Raw genomic sequence first — 17,899 nt, forward strand, 5'->3', positions numbered from 1 at the left:
ATGGTAACAGTTTTTTTTTTTTTAAGCTGCAGAGCCTTAACAAGCTCTGCAGCTTAAGAAACAGACCTCCTAGTAGTGTCATAACAACGATGCCTTTTGAATGGAATGACTTGGGTTGGAGTCCTATATATAATGCGAATAACCTGTAGCTTTCTAAGCGCCACGAATAAGTTGGTTCCTTTTTGATTAAAGAAACAGGTACCGAAAAGAATGGCAAAAGCTGCATTTGGAAATGCCACCTGGCTTTTACCCTTCAGTTTTCTGAATGTGCTACATACACCTTCAAGAATAGTGATTGTCAAAAGGATAAATAAAAGCCTTTAATATTTTCGTTAGAAGAATATAAAAAACAAAGTGAACTGAAAAAGATCTTCAACAACAAACAATGAAACAAAAATGGCCAAACAAAGTCATTAATAAAAATTATGACTTAAGTATTGAATTTTCCGTATTTAGATATAACTAACCATTGCATAATCCTTAGGTTGACATTAGGAGAAGGCACATGAAAGAGAAGCAGAGGAAGACCAAATAACTAAATAGTTAATATTAAGACAGTAACTATACACGAAATTCTAGTAGCAAACTTTGTTACAATGACAAAACTGTTGGTTCGAAGCCAGATGCGAAAACTTCTCTCTCCTTAACTTATATAGCACTTCAGATGAGCTACTAAAAATAGTTATATCCTCCTATCTCTGTAGTACTCTTGCGAAGACACTACGTTTGATCTTCGGTTGGAAAGACCTGGATTTGAATGAGTGTAGGATGTGAACATTTATAATAAATTTTAAATTGAGGGTGAACTAGTCGGTCTCTTATCTCTAGGTGGATGATTCCCCACCCGCACTCTGGAAATCAGGCAAATTAGCTAGTCGAATAAAACATGATAAAATATAGAAGGATTACAAAGACAAGAAGAATCAACATATCGTAGAAAAATTATATTTATCAAATGAAGAAACCAATGGATCAAATGTGTTAACGGAAAATGATGTTGAGAAGAGTGGTGTATACGAGTACATTCAAAAATTAATTAAAATTGATTTTGTATATATATTTTCGAACCACTTGTGTTGTAGACTAACACAAATACTTCTTTTTCTTCCGTATGAGACTTAGTGGCCTGTTACTGAGCTGTCCTTAGCCCTTCCAAACCGTATCCGTCCCGAGGATAAGGTAGTTAGCCCTATGCCTCCCAGTGTGTCTATGTCTGTAGATGCTTGTGTTCACGGGGCCAGTTTTCCTGTTCTGGAAAACGAAAATCCCCCTACCTCAGTATGAGACCGGCTAACTCACCTTTAGTCGAAAGAGGCTAGATTAAGGTTCCTCAGACCACTGACGGGAATCGAACTCAGGTCTTTACGACCAAAAGGCTTCGTCTATACCGACTGAGCTACGGAGGCTCGACACAAATACTTTCTTCAGTTAAACTGAAACTTTTAATTTAAAATTAAAAAAAAAAAACATTTGGGTTTAGCAAAAGAATTCATTAGTTGTACACTACATGTTTCGTTCAAATTTAAAGGCTTAAATAATAAAATATGCGCTCATAACATGACACTGCTTTGTACTGAAATACGCGGGTAAAGTACACTTGTTAAAAACAAAATGATTTAATCCAGTGGATTAAATCATTTCCTGAAGAGAAAAAAATCAGTGAGGTAATTCAGTTTACCAATTTTAATTGCTTGGTGTATAACGACTTACACTAATAGTTCACGAAGGTTGATATCAACTTCCTCTTCTGTGCAATGTGACATCCTCCAATTTTATCGCTCTCTGGGCAGTTCTTGCTGTACATTTACAGGATGTTTCTCTATCAGCAAACACCACTAATGCAACATAAGTGTTGTAATGTTTCTTTTCACTTCAAACATGATTTTAATTCAATTAATCACATCCCTTGTTATATTCGAACAGCCAACAGGTTTCTTAATACATGTACTGTAACGTTATCGCTAATGTCTTTTTTTTTTTTAAGGTATACATTTTGGCACATTTTATCTTGCTACTCTGAACTAGTATCATTACTTTTGAAGTTTCTTTTGAATGTCTTAAGAGAGTAAATAAAGAAAAAAAGAAAGAAAGAGAAAAAAATTCTAAATTCTCAGTTGGTAAAGTGAAAACACATTTTTGAAGATTCTTTCAAGGGATAGAATATTTTTTTCTCTCTCTCTCGTTTTCATCATGTTTTTTTTTAGGTAATGGCATGAATGCGTAGCAGTTCTTGTTTTCGCCTCTATCCTCGGTGAGACATTTTACAAAAAAAAATAATAATAATAATATAGACACAACACATTTGATTACAAGAAAAATGTATTTCACTCCACCAAAGTTTTTACCACGGTTTCTTTTTGCGAGGCTTTTTAAAACATATTCTGACATCATTTTCTTATCAATACTTTCCGCTTTCTGAATTCAAATACCATCCATTCTCACAAATTCACATTCCGATTTTAATCTTGAAAAGATGCAAGAATTATATTTGAATTTCTTCTTCATGGTAACCGTCTCTCTTGACAGAATAAAACACTAAAATATTTCATCAGACTTTTAAAGTAAAGAGTATATATTTTACATAGACTTTAATACTCTGGAGAGAGAGATTTTCGCTTTTAGAAGTCATTTCAGAAGACGGGAAATTAAAATGAAAAAAGAGAGGAAAGTATTTCACCAAGAAAAATATTTGTTTATATTTATTCAAGCTGTAAAAAAGGTAACGCAGTGAAATGAAATACAGAGGGCGTCCATTTCATGGAAGACTTTAGTTATAATCTTCTGAAGTTATCGTCTGCAACGCGTGGTATCGATTATTTTATAAACAATTTTCATTTTTGCTGTAAGTTAATATAAATATAATATTTCATACTATATTTCAAGATATATAAGATTTTAGTAAGTATTTATTCATATATTTTTATAAAATAATACAGTAATAATTACTAAGAATGGTATTAAAATAAACATATATAATTTTTTGAAAATTTTGTTCTGTTTATTTATTAGTACAAGATTAGTCTTAACTAATCAGAGAAAATGCTTTCGATCATCTTTCTAATGTCGCTTTTATAGATAACCAATCGCGGTGGCGTTTCTTTCTTTCTTTCTTTTTTTTTTTTTTTAAAGAAAATATTTTGATTATTCAAATACAGCTGGATTTGCTTGCAGTTCATTCAACCAAGCTGCAGGCAACTTGGTTGAATGAACTGTATCGGTGCTTATTTCAAAGGTATGCAAAAAAATCAAATAGTGATGATAGTGTTTACATTAATACGAGGTTTAAAGCTATTTGGACAAGGACTTGATCGATTAATAATGAGAACGATTCCGTAGAGAGAAAGAGAGAGAATCTTTTATTGTTTTCTCTTTAGGCTAACATTTCGTTGCGTTAAACGTAAACCAGTACACGTTATCGGTTTAGTGCTTTTTTTCCTTGCTTCCATGGAAACGGCCAATAGAGTTGTTATGATAAGTGATCCTTTTAGAGTCAGGAAGAAATATTGCATATCATATGTAGATTCAAAGGCCAAAAGATATGGAATGGAGTGTCTATCGCTTACCACTATTTGTTCGTTGTTAAACTCATCCAGGAAAAGTAAATAAATACGAGCAATACTATTAAAAGCTTAAAAAGTGTTATTGTTCACCATATTACATATATTGTCAGTTTGTTTCAAATGGTAACGGATTTCCGTTAAAGGAAATGATGAGCGTAGTTAATAAAAGACCTAATTAGTAGACGATATATATTCTAATAACTGCATTCGCTTGAATAGCAATGGAGTGTTCTTTTAAAAACATGAAACAATTGAAATTTGATGACTTGCACTCCTATCTCACCCAAAGCGATTGTGAATAGATTGGTATTACTTTCAAGGTTTTAAATAGAGACAATTGGTAGAACATTTATACTAGCTCTACTGATGGAAGTTATTTCATAGTAATTTTACAAATGAATTAAATATTGGTTTGATTTTGCAAACAATTGAACATGATATGCAGTTTGTTCTTCATTTCCTTTGTTAAGTACAGAGTGTTTGAATGTTGCTGAATATGACATTCAAAAACATGGATTATAACTATTGCCAGTATCATATTTATGAATTACGAAACATCGTTTTTTAAAAATACTGAGTGGATTATTTTTTAAAAAATATGGAGTGGATTGAGTCTGCTATAGCAGACTCAATCCACTCCGTATTATTTTAATTTTCCACTGTGAGCGTATTCGCACTTTATCTAACAATATATTCACCTATTAAACATACTAAAAATATTCAAAATGATTCTCAGAAAAGTCTTTGCAGGGAAAATTCTCGAGAAATTTGAAATAATATTGTAATGATACACACACAATTGCAAAACAAGAAATATTTTAGAAAATATACTTTCTTTCTCTATTATTTATTTAATCAGATTTTATTCAGCTTTCTTACAATAGTTTTATTCTGTATAAAGTGAAATTAATATTTTGTATTTTATTGATTGGCGAGTTCCCGAATTTCTGTTTATTTCGTAATGTTAATTTTTTTTCTTACTTAGATACTACAGGTTCTTTAGATGAGATATTAATTTTTTTACAAAATTGTGATAGGGTGGTTAGGGAAGAAGGGCACAAAATTGAAGAATGTTTATTTTCTTTTTGTAATATCTTACTATTTTTCTACGCTGTTAAGCACACATCGAGATGGGATTTAAAAAAAAAAAAGCTGAACTAATTCATGAGAAATGCTTTCAATTACAGGACACCCGTGTATTTTGGAACCGACTCCACTTTTGCTGCATAATAAAGAGAGATTTTGAACGCTGTGATTGTTTTCCACGGCTGGTTTAAGACTATGTGTGTACTTCTGAGTAACCATATTAAAGAAACTGATGGTAAAATTACATAAATCCTTTAATGATATAAATCAACTTAAGACAAAATTCCCATCTGCTACTGAAACACTAATTTCCTCACCTTATTTCAGAATACTAGTATTTTATGAAATAAAGAAATTTTACGATTGATATTGGAAAATTTTCGTCTTCTTGACTTAAAAAAAAATGCGTAGGCTCATGCTTCCAAACAGTTAATAATTATCTTGTGAGAACTAATTAATTGTGTGGTTGTGGAACAAGTTAACCATTTGGCCACCCAGGCCAACTCTTTAGCCAACCATTCGGACTTCAGATATTTCTGATTACAGTTTATTTAGAACTGTTCACAAGAGAATTAACTGGGTATTACACTTTTGGAGCATCTATATATATATAGATGCTCCAAAAGTGTATATAGATGCTCCATCTATATACACTTTTGGATATATATAGATGCTCCATCTATATATATATATATATATATATATATATATATATATATTCGTCAAGAGGACAAATATATATATATATATATATATATATATATTCGTCAAGAGGACAAATATTCAGCGTCAATTATAAAATTCCTTTGTTTCATAAAATTAGTAGTAGGAACTAAGGTGAAGACTAGTACTGTATTTTAGTCGCAGAATGGAATTTTGCCTTAAGCTGATTTATATCATTAAAGATTTATGTAATTTTACCGTCACTTTCTTTAATATAATTACTCAGTGCTGCACACTCTTGAACAAGCACTGCAAAACAAAATAACCGTCAAAATCTCATTATTGTGCAGGAAAAGTGGAGTTAGTTCTGAAATAAATACAAGAGTATCCTATAATTTAAAGCACCACATCTGAATTGATTCAGTTCATTTTTAATCGAATCTGTATGTATGTCTGCAATGCGCACCAGATAGTGAAAGGTTACAAAAATACATTCTTAAATTTGATGCATTTTCTCCCTAACCACCTTATCACAATTTTGTTAAAAAAATAAAATTAAAAAAAATTAATCTCACTTTACACAGAATAAAATTATTATAAAAAGCAAAATAAAGTCTAATTAAACAAATCATACAGAAAGAAAGTATGTCTTCTAAAATATTTATTGGTTTGCATTTGCGTGTATCATTACAATATTATTTAAAAATTTCCCGCGAAGAATTCAAAATGGTTTAATGAAATAGTGTTAAAATCAGTACTGTATGCTGTATATCTGGATTCGCATTCCGTCTGTGTCGTGAAGCAGCATTATATCTTATCTTTTTCAGCTGAAGGTGAGTTATTTGGTTTCATAATGGCGATGGCATGATTCTCTTGCAAAACTGTTCAGAGAACACAAGAAAATTAACAGGAAAAAAAATGGACGAGTTAAATTAGTGAGTGCGGAGTGGTCTCCACGTGATAAATCCTGGAATCTATAAAGGTGCTACGTAATTACAACAACAATAATAATATACAAGTATGTTTACGACTGTACAGTTATTACAACAAATATATTTATTATATTATGGCATCCTGAAGTCGCCGAAGAATATATGAGGAAGAGAAAAAGAGAGGAGAGAAAAATACCAGCAGTATTTTTTTTCTACTTTCATTAGTTATTTTTTTTAAATGATAGTGCAATTGATGAAGCTACACCGACTTGGGGTGTGTGTGTGTGCAAGATTTTCAAAAAAAAAAAAAAAAGTTTGTGAATAAATAAACATGTATAAGAACGTGTTATGTCGCCCGACTATGTCGTGAATCATGGACCGTTACACTTCGTTTTTAAGAGCGCGATGTGACAGCTAACTCACAGTAATAATTTTGCGCTATCCACGTGTGCGTTTCAAAGCTCTTAGATCTGTCTTGCGCACTCAGAAGTATGGCTATTTATAAACAGATTACGGCACTCCACCTGAGGTGAACTGTAGTAACACGATGAGCCATTTCCTCCAACGCTTGCGATATGACAGTTTTGCAACCTCTTGAATAACGCCACACGAGGAGTAAGCGTTCTGTACTGCAGCCTGTTCATTATAGCTTATCTTGCCGTTCAATCTTAGATTTTTCTTATCTGCTTCTCAAATTTCGTGAAGGTCGTGTAAGCATATCTTTGTCCAGTAACTTATGTTTTCACCTTCGTACACTTCTCATATGTCGTTTTCTTTATTCACACGAACGAAGCTAGTAGCGCCCTTTGGCTTGTCGCCAAAGAAAACTAATTACTTTATTTACATATTGCATTGGTATTTATATAATTCTACGATAAATTCAAACTAAAATATTAATGTAATTTAATAAAAAAACAATACTTTTTTTTTTCATATTACAAAAATTCAACTTACGTTTAGTACTTTCTCAGAAAACTCCACCTATATTTGTTGGTCGAGAAAAATCCGACTCCGCTCTCCAACCAACAGGCCGTACATTTGAATCCAATTATGACATGGATATCTGTGAAAGCTTTTAGGTATCAGATGATGTTTCATCTTCAGTCTGATATGTTACCATGCTTATTGGAGGCATGAAGTGCTGCCATGAAAAAGTTCCGTGTGTGGTTTTTAAAGTTAGGGCGCATGGATTTTTGGATTTTTTAAAGTGCCAATGCTTATCTTAATAACTCAATAAAGGTTGAAACCAGTTTCAACCTTTATTGAGTGCTTTTGGGTAATTTACAGATAATAGAAATTTAGCTGAAATAAAGGAGAAATTCATGAATTATTATTCATGAACCATATACAGAAGGGAAAAATCTGAATTGAAATTTGTTTAAAAAAAAACAGAAATCCTATAAACAACTTTAAAACTATTTTTCTAGTAATGTGGGTTATCATTTAATGTCTACACATACCCTTTGCAATCCACAGTCGTATTTTTATTTGCTGATCTAGCGCTGACTTTTGAGCCTCTGTAGTTTCGACGAGGTCTGGGTAAGAAACTCTATTAGGGCTTTTCAGTTAAAGGTGCGTTAGTCAGTCGCATACGGGAGTGGAGGGTGTTTTTTCATCTCTCAAAACACGCAAACCGGCCCCGGGAACACAGATCTAAAGACAATGTCCTTGGGGAGGTGGTGAAAATTTACCAGAGGAGTGGCAAGCAGGCTGCATTGAAGTGCTAAATCTCCAAATTATGGACCTCGTCTTGGAAGGACGATAATTGGATGTATAGCTGACTTTTAGTGTACAGTGAAACTATTAAAGTCCCCCTCCCCTCGAATCCACCCATGGAAGGTTGTAAATTTATTATGTGTTAAATAATGCTGAATATTTTTTGAAAAAGTAATTTTGGTTGAATATATAAAACTAGAGATAAAGGGGAACCTTTGTCTAAATTTTTAATACCATGCTTGTAATTATAAGTACTTTACTATACTGAACTAAATTAGTTCAGTGTTTTGGTTTTTGCCACTATGATTTTTGATGCATTCACTGATTGAAACCATTTCACAGTTTTGCTGATATTAGTATAAGATTACACAGAGTTATCAGCATCTGTAGCTTAATTTTTATCTTGTTTATAAATATAAGCAATTCGTAATTTTACACGCTTACTTTTTTTCTATACTAATGCTTATGCATGATAATTACCAAGTATAAAGGCAAACACAATTTTCAAACTGGTTATTAGCAATCGCCAATTTAATATCTGTGGATATATAAATATAAACATAATTAGCAACGGACTGCCATGTTAATAATTAAAACTATATAATGTGCTTATCCGCATTTGCTTGCTTCAACTGAATTAATGTAGGAAGAACTGTAATATTTTACATCATATTGCATCACGGAATCCGATTAATCACAGAACTGTAATTAAGAACAGCTACATTCCTTTGCTTTTGATGACGCACAGGGAAATGCTTTATAATAGTATGAATTATTATTATTAAAATGAATATTAAGTTGAAACAGGTAAGTCTCTGTTGGATTAGTACATTTTGATGCGAGCGCCATCTACGGAGAAAGATATGCATAGCTTGTGAGTAAACAAAATTAAATTATGTTGACCATAATAATGAACAAAATATGGATAAGCGCTGTGCTTTAATTAGTTGGTTAACGTTGATTTTTATATCGAATAAATTTTAACGTTTTTTTAATTATTTAATGTTTAATTATTTGTTTCGCAATTTCTTTGTAGTTCTAACAGTAAATTTTTTCATTAATTAGTTTGGAGAGCGAGGTTCTGGCTTTCGACCTAGAGGTCAAATTCAAGACTTTCATAAACTAAGACAACGTTGCGTAGACAATGGCCAACTTTTTGAAGATCCTGATTTTCCAGCCGACGATGCCTCTATATTTTTCAGTAGAAGTCCTCCCCGACCGTTCGAATGGAAGCGTCCTAATGTAAGTAGTTTTCCTGTTTCTATAATACGATCAAAGTTTTACACTATAAAGATCCATTTCATCCTGTTCTGCTTTACATGTACTATAAAGTTAATGAAGTTTATTATGGATGCAATCAAATATTGAGTATGCTTTTCTTAAAAAAGTTTGAGGCAAAATAGAAAATTCAGTAAGTTGCAGAATCATTGCTATTCGTAAATGCTTTTCTTCTTTCTTTCTTTTAAACGTATGCAGTTAATTTCCAGAGACTTGGAGGATGTTCCTGAATAATTTATATCGACTCATAGATGCTCGTAGACATTCTTAATCCAATGCCACATGGAAATAGATTCTGTTTTAAAATAAAATTTCCCTTCATAGATTCAACGATTACTTCGCGTTTTTCCTTTTCTTTCAAGAAACAGAAAATCAAATAAGTTCATCATCATAGATACGGATGGGGGATATTTGTTCATTTTTTTTCTATGAATATAAATGACTGAAGTTGATTTATAAAAAAAATAAATAAAATAAAATAAAAATGAGTCATTTGAAATACCTTAAAGAATATTCTGTTCGCCGAAGGAGAAGAAAAAAGAAAGAAAAAAAAGTATCATTAATTTCATGTAAATATATTTATATTAAAATAAAACGAGCAGACTAAATTATGATCCTCCCTCCCCCCAGAAAAAAAAGTGCACGGATTAAAATGTTGTTGTAATGTTAATAATTTGTATAATGTTAATCGCCTTCAAAGGTATCTCGTTATTTAAAAAATTTTTAATGTTTACATTTATCCTATTTAATTAACTAATGAATACTTTATTTTTATTTGCCATTTTTTCTATAGTGTAAATCGCTTATTGTGACTTACATTGTACAAGAAATTTATCTTTATATCTTTGAACTACAATCGAAATTTACGGGTGAAAAGTAGCCATGATTGGCGTAAGCATGCTTACGTATGCAGTCATGCGCACTGTCTTTCAGTCTGCTGTATGACGTGCAAATTGCTGCCTTTTGCCTATATTAATTTTGCATATTTCATAGCAAACTGACAAAACATTGTCAAATTATGATATTTAAATACAATATATTTAATTATGTTTTAAAAACAAATTCGTATTTTAAAGCGAAGTAAGGTAGTTTAAAAAAATGGCCTTTGGAAATAATATTGTTTCTTCAAAATAATAAAATGCAAAAATGCAAATTACGCTAGCTAAGCAACATGGTCTTTAGCGCCCTCTGCCTATTAAGAAAAAAGTTAATTAAACAGAAATGAGTGTAATTAGGCATATTTAACCACATGAGATTCTAATTAATTTAATGAATTTAACTGAATCTTTTGTAACTTCCTATAATGACGAAATAAAAATAAGTAGTGCAATAACGTCCTTGAACGAGGTTTACTTACGTAAAGTGGGGAAAGTATATATATATATATATATATATATATAAAAAAAAAATAGAACTGATTGTGCGTTTGGATTGAAGGTCAAATCCAATGACGAATTCCTTTTATGTGCAATTTTAGAGAAAGCTAAGCTCCTTGAAGGTTTAAAAATAAACAGAATGAATGAATTTCCGGTGAAAGCTTTTTAAAGCAAGTTTTGGCTGGCTTGAGTTTTTCAATAGAAGAGCTAATTTACACAATCAGTATCTAGGTAGTAAGGGTGCAACTGCTGACTTGGGAATAGCAGAAGTATACTAAGAAACTGAAGGTTATTGTGAAAGAAAGAGGGGAAATTTACTGTGTCGGGTTTTTAGTGTTGATGATAGCTGCCAGTTAGAAGACGAAAATCTTGTATAACTTTAATTTCTGTTGAAGAAACTTACAAATTTTGGTTTCATTGGTTTAAAACGTCGAAAGGTAGATTAATCTTTTTTTTTTTCCTTCGCGGCGTCAGCACCCAACATTGGCAAAAGTACTAACGTCACTTCATCAATTGCTGAAGCTTCACTGATATTCAGTTGTTCCACAGCATAATTTTATCTAAACTAACTAAAGCAACAGTTATGCAGCAGCAAACCCAAGTTTGCATGTAACAACACTCGCTGAATTCACTAAGTCCTTGTATCTGCTATACTCAAGAGAGACAATTCCCAGGCATTGAAAGAATCAATTGCTTTTCTGTTTAAGGATTTTTAAGAGCGTTTCGCTGCTAAGAGAAGCATTTCAATCCTTGATGAGTTTGCATCAACCAGTTTGTTTCCTGTTTTCTACTTCGAGTATTATAGTATTACTTGTTACCGCACAAATTAATAGTTATCGCTGCATCTAATAATTTCTTATCAGTTATTACTGTAGCTAGAAAAAAAAAAAAAACCCGCTCCCTAAATTTTATTGCTGTTTATTTATAAGAATACAAACTGTATTTTGCTTTTCGTATGTGTACTAAATTCAGCGCTAATCTAACTTGTGCAATTGTGGTAAAAGAACCATTGTGTCTTTCTGTCCTATAGGTGACGAGATCTTAGAAATTAACTAAATACGTTGCCAGAGTGGGTGGCGAATGCTTCCATGCAAGGAAAGATAGTTATTGTGATGTGCACATATTTAGCCAGCTGCTATGAGTCTTTATACTCCATGGAGGCTTGGAAGTAATGTTGATACTAAAATGCTAACATTCAGTGGCTAATTCTTTTAGACATTTTCACAAAAGAATTAGCCACTCTATGATTAAAACAGTAAAGTTATCCGTTAGGAAAGGTATCGCTGAAGTCTAGTTGATACTTAAAGTAACTCAATGTAAAACCAACCAACCAACCGTTCTTAGCATGGAAACACTGCCATTGAAGTATATGTATTTCATACTAACTTGTTTTCTTTAGCTTTCCAACTGAAAACTATCGTACCAAGTGGAAAATCTTACACTTAATTCGTTAATAACATTAGGAGCAGTTTGCATACTCATTTTACGATCTGTGATCATAAAAGTTTAACAAGGAAATCTGGTAATAATCAAACACAATATTTTGTATTTGATTATCGTATTTCAGTAATGTGCGAACGCGGAATCTACAAATGATGATTCATACATTCCGTGAAGTGCTTTCAATTATCCTTTAGAAAAACTACACTCCGAATCATTTCCACTGAGAAATTCTCATTAGATATAATGTCTGCCTTCTTCCTTTCCATCAAATTAAAAATAATATTATCGTTTATTTGTTAGGTTATAATCTAATGAAAACGCATAATACAATATTCATTCGATAGTTTATTTTCTACTTGTCAAGCATTAAGAATGTTCGGAAACAATTTTACAAATTCATTGCATAAAGAACTAGTTTGGGAGAGGGGGGATTTTCTGTTTGCAAATATTTGAATAACTCTGATTTAATCTATTACAGTATAAATAAACAGCCGTAAAATACCACTCTATAAAAGAAATATTTTATCAACCTAATAAAAATAATAATTACAAAGCCATATATTATAAAATATAGCCCCCCCCCCCCCTGTGGAAATGGCACTGGCATTCCTAGCTCGCGCAAGGTCGCCTGTAAAGAAGACTGTTCTAAGTTCGATTGTAGTCGTTGACTAGACGAACATTTTCTAGCCTTCCTTCGACCGGTTCCCGAGTTAGCCGATATGTCACTGGCAGGTAGGATTTTTCATCCCGGAAACAACCAAAAAAATCCGATGTCGAACTCACTATTTCAGACAATAATATATAGTCTTGGGACCACGATATGGTTGCAGTTGTCTGCCATACTCTCCCCACCCCCGATTCCACTTAAAATCATTGACAGTCTTGGGCCAGCTATTATTTAAGATATCATTTAAGATTATTTAAGGGTGGAGATGGGCTTACACTTCAGTTTGCAAGGGTTAGTTGAAGCTGACCGATCTCGCCCATTCCCTTTGGGGATCGAAAAGTGTTACCAGATATATAATATTACAAAATATTCAAATGCTGTGAGATTTTAGGTTCAATTTTCTACCCCAACAACATTCGTGTATCACTAAATGTCCTGAAGGATGTGGCTTGTTCGGTAGCTTGATTTGTATTAATATTAAACAATTTTTTTTTCAGTTTATTTAGAGAACATCTTGGTGGTTACTTTTCTTTATACGTATTCTTAAGCCTCTTTATTATTATTTTTCATTTTGTACGTTTGACTAATTCCTCTAATTTTCCTAGTCAACTGTTCGACTTTTAATCTGTCTGGATCCTTGTCAAAAAATTGTATTCTAAAAATCCCTTCGCAACGAATATTAAAGAACTAAAGAAAGGATGCGTGTCTCTTTTAAGCCTTTTTTTAAATTGTTATATAATCAGTTAATTGCATTTCATAAAGTCGTTTATGTTTATTCTTGCTGCTTGTTTCCAGTAAAATTATTCCGTAAAGGGTTCATAAGAAATTATTTCTTTTTGGATTTAATTTATTTATTTATGCAGGATTCCTTCAGTGCGTAAAAAAATCTATAGTCAAAGACACTTGATTTTTTTTTTTTTAAAGTCAAATAACTGGCATAAAAAAGGTTTGGACAGTCCTGCGGCATTCGTCTTTTTATATATAAAAATTATAAATATGGATCTAGAGCAGAGGGCGACATGGCGCCTGCAGTGAATTTTTAGTGCGCCCTCAGAGAAATTATTGTAAATTGCCTTGGAGCTCGCATTATATCTGAGAGATACATTCATTACTAGTATTTGCTAAAATGCAAGGAAACAAAGAAAAACCACTGCAAATATAATGCATGATGGTACAAATTAAGTGAACATTGAATCCAATATTATTTCATAGCCGAATATAGAAACTACAAGAGTTTTGTGCCAAATATATAGAAACTAAAAGTTTCGGCAGATGCAAGCATAAGTCTTGCCAATATGGTAATAAAGGTGGAGCAAACTCCAGACCACTTTCCTTAGTATTTTCCATAAATGTAAAGCACATCTTGCAGAGGTCAGCAACCTTTTTAATATGAAGAGTGCAATATAAAATGACACAGGCGTTTTTTCTCTCATTTCAGGCATAAAAATTCTATGATTAGTTGTCTTTAAGAAAAATGAGATTTCAAATTTTAACATGATTTTATTTATCTCGCTTTTACAGCATATTTTTGTCGCATATGAATGAATATAAAATAGCATAAAAAATGAATGCAAAAAGAATATTCATGTTAACAATCAGCATGTATGTGTCAGATCACATGCGAGTGCCTTGCTTTATCAATCATAATGGCAAATATATTTGTTTATTATGCAATAATAGCGTGGCTATTTCTAAAAAAAGTAATATAGATATAGAAAGTAATGATATAGAAAGACATTTCAAAACCATTCATGCCAATTGTAATTTTAAGTTTAATTATTTAAATCAGGAGGAGTCGGCAACGCGGCGTCATGGCGCAAGCAGTATTGCGCTTTTCATATTAAAAAGGTTGCCGACCACTGGTTTAGAGGATTTTAGGAAATATAAACGTACGTAAACGAAAAAGTACTTTAACTGCTCTGTCACTTGTTCCTCTGATAGGGTCACAGTGATGTGAATTAAATCGCTGTCTCGTATTTCTGACAAAATACCTGTGTTCCTCTGAAGAAAACAAATTAGTGTAATTAATTATCCGTTATATCCAGGTATCCATTAACAATTTTCCTCTTTTTTTTCAATCTTTAATGCAGTTTACTTCCATTATATTCCTTCCTTTTTAATCTTTCCATCACTTTCTTTGTCATTATAGTATTGTCTAATTTTTTTTTTTTTTTTTTTTTTTTTTTTTTTTTTTTTCAGATTTTCTTTGCAGGCATTTTTCTCCAACTTTCTTACATCGCATTTTTTATTGTTCAGCATTATGTAGTCAGTTTCATTTTTTCTGGTTCTTCTTTTGTTCTATCATCATACTGAAGATTCTATAGTCAAGCCTTTTTCTCTCTCTATCTTTCAACAGCTTGAGAATAATACTCTGGCTATTGTATTCAAAGTTTCTTTAAAGGACTGTCATTTTTTAAAATATATTTTGAATTCTGGAACTTTCTCTTGTTCTTCTTTGCTGTGTTCCAAGCTTACTAGAAAATTCAATTTGTATTATTTGTGTCATATATAACTTGTTGCCCAAAATATGCGAAAATTTCCTTCTTTCTAAATGAAACCCGCTAATAACACGCAACTTACGACGAGGGATAGGATCCGACTATAAATTGGGGCAGATTGTTTCCAGAAAACAGTATCTGCGTTTAAGCATATGATAATGAGCAGAGATAGTGCATCTTAACGTGGGAAAGGGTAACAGTGGAAGGCTACAGAAGCAGATAGTCACGTGCCAATGCCTGAAATATACTGAGAATGGTATGCTAAACAAAATATCAAGTCCACATCGGGAATATAGTAAGAAACAGACAGTTGCTCGATGCGAAAGGCGCACATAAGATTGTAAAGTGTAATATGCATGTTAGTTACATCCAAAGAAAATGAGTATTTTTTTCTTCCTTTAAGACTTAGAACTTTTTAGAACTTTTTAGATTTAGAACAGTAGCGTAGAATATAATCTAATAGTGTACTCTTAAGCAGTGGCGGCTCGTGGCTTGAAATCGTGGGGGTGCTGCAACTTTCGAAATATACATACACACTGTAAGTACAGTGTATATGTGTTTGGATAAAATATCAAAATTATGGTAAGAATTTAAAAAAAATTAAACATGAAAAAATATTGTTTATTATCGATAAAATTATACAGTTTGGTATAATTCAAAATTACTTAAAAGTAAAATATATTCTTCTTGTTTTGTTTCGAGCGAAAAGGTCAATAACTTTTTCCTTGATGTTTTTGTGACTGTTGAAGAATTTTTTCTCCGTTGAAATCATCGCAAGTGCATTTAACCTATCCTGATTCATAGTGCTCCTTAGAAATGTTTTTTTTTGTATTCTCCTTAATGTTGAAAAGGAGCGTTCAGACTGATGTAGTCATAGGAATTGTCAAGAGAATTTTATGTGCAAGAGAAATTATACAGTGATTTCACTAAGAACACAATCAAAGTTATTTTCTGTTTATAAATTTTAACAAGTCAATTAATTTACAATAATTATGCATGTCGGGTCCAAATATTTAAAGGAGACGGAGTAAACACGATAAGCACTATGAACACTCTACTTCTTGCGCAAACTGCATATAAACAACAGTGGAACTGCTGGATGCTGCTAGCGTCCTTCGCCCTCCTAAGTGCTTCAAGATAGATTTTTATTATTTTTTATACAAAATAAGAGAATTGTATAGGATTGTTGATGATAAATTAAATATTACAAGCAAATATAAATAAATTAATAAATATATTTATATATTGAGAAAAATTGGGGGTGCTGCAGTTCCGCAGTGCATATGCACTAGCCACCCTGCTCTTAAGATCCATGCATATGCTTATAAAAGAACATTATTATGTTAATCCTGCCCACGAAAGTGTGTAAACTAGTCTCTCATTTTGTACCGTGGATAGAGACAAACAGAATCCCTTCGCACAGGACACAAATATGGACCTTATTCAGGACATTGCCGGCTTCTGATAAGCAGGATAAACTTCACATATCGCCTAAAGATAATTACAATGTTAATATTTACAGGTATTTATATACCAAACTAGGCAGTTAAAATATCAAGCGTTCGTGTGTTTAGTTCTTTCTATGAGAAAAGTTGACGCTTTTTGATCAACGACCATATAGCATTAACCATTTGCAATATACTTTTAAAATATGAAAGTAATGCTTTAATAACTTTTCCATGTTGTCACGTCACGTGTTCATTTCCTGTTTATCATATGATAAACAGGAAACGTGAATAAACCTCAGAGACATGACAGAGAAAAGCACCGTGGTAGGACGAGCTTTACTGCAAGTTAGATGGTCTGTTTAGTCACCTTACTACGATGCAATAAAATCCGGTGCTAGCGAATTCAGAGACAGAAGATATACACGTAGCACTCAGGAGAGAGAAGATGGGAAAAAAAGACGGGGGGGAGGGTTAGGGATTCGAGAGAGAGAGCGAAGCCGACAAGTAAGTAGCTAAGTAAGGATTTATAAGTTTCTTTAGAGAGTTGTAAGTCAGAACATCCTTAATCCACGAGAGAGCCATTTTTATTAGTTACGGAGCTAGATGCGTCCGGCAGGGGAGCTCACAACGACTTCCCAACTCTGACAACTTTCCAAAAATACACGCTCTTGAAACTCCTGTGAACGCTTTGCCACATTTTTCTTCACTATGCTGGTTTACATCAACATGCGCAACACTGTTGAGTGGAATACGAATCTATATAATTTAAATATCAAGTGTCACTGTTGGGCGGAAGAACAATGGTGGTGCAAATAGATTCTAATTCGGGTTTTGTTGGTTCGGAACATATTCAATGTTGATATTTTTGTTTTTGATTTTTGCGATCAGAATGCATAAAAAATTGATTTATTTTTCAAGCTTTCATTCAATATTGTGTCCCAGTATTAAATATTAAAAAAAAAAACTGAAAAAAAAAGTGTTAAAAAACGAGAGGAAATTTTTAACCCGAAGCGTTACATCCAGTGGTGAGCTATAAGGGGCTCGCGCGAGCCCTTTGCTCCCAATTTTTCTCAAATTTGCGAGCTTCTTGTCTACGTTTTTATTTTTTCAAAAGAGAAAAAAAATTTTTTTGAAATATATTAAGTGTCAAACTCATACAGTAACCTAACAAAAATTAGTCTATTGGGCAGTGTATAGATTATTTGGAATTATTGTTTCAATTCCTCTATAAC

The 17,899-nt window shown here is 32.4% G+C and overlaps 1 protein-coding gene across 1 annotated transcript in view; it reads left to right on the forward strand.

The window, feature by feature from the left end:
* The window catches only part of LOC150102409 (calpain-B-like), a 913,019-nt gene that overhangs the window by 552,931 nt on the left and 342,189 nt on the right, over nucleotides 1-17,899 (forward strand). The window contains exon 2 of the mRNA XM_090399770.1: nucleotides 9,023-9,199. Within this exon, the coding sequence (XP_090255896.1) occupies nucleotides 9,023-9,199 (177 nt within the window). The remainder of the gene's footprint in view (nucleotides 1-9,022; nucleotides 9,200-17,899) is intronic.

Source organism: Typopeltis vanoorti, chromosome 10 (genome assembly GCF_054136105.1).
Source record: "Typopeltis vanoorti isolate ZY-2024b chromosome 10, IOZ_Tvanoo_1.0, whole genome shotgun sequence".
NCBI lineage: Eukaryota > Metazoa > Arthropoda > Arachnida > Uropygi > Thelyphonidae > Typopeltis > Typopeltis vanoorti.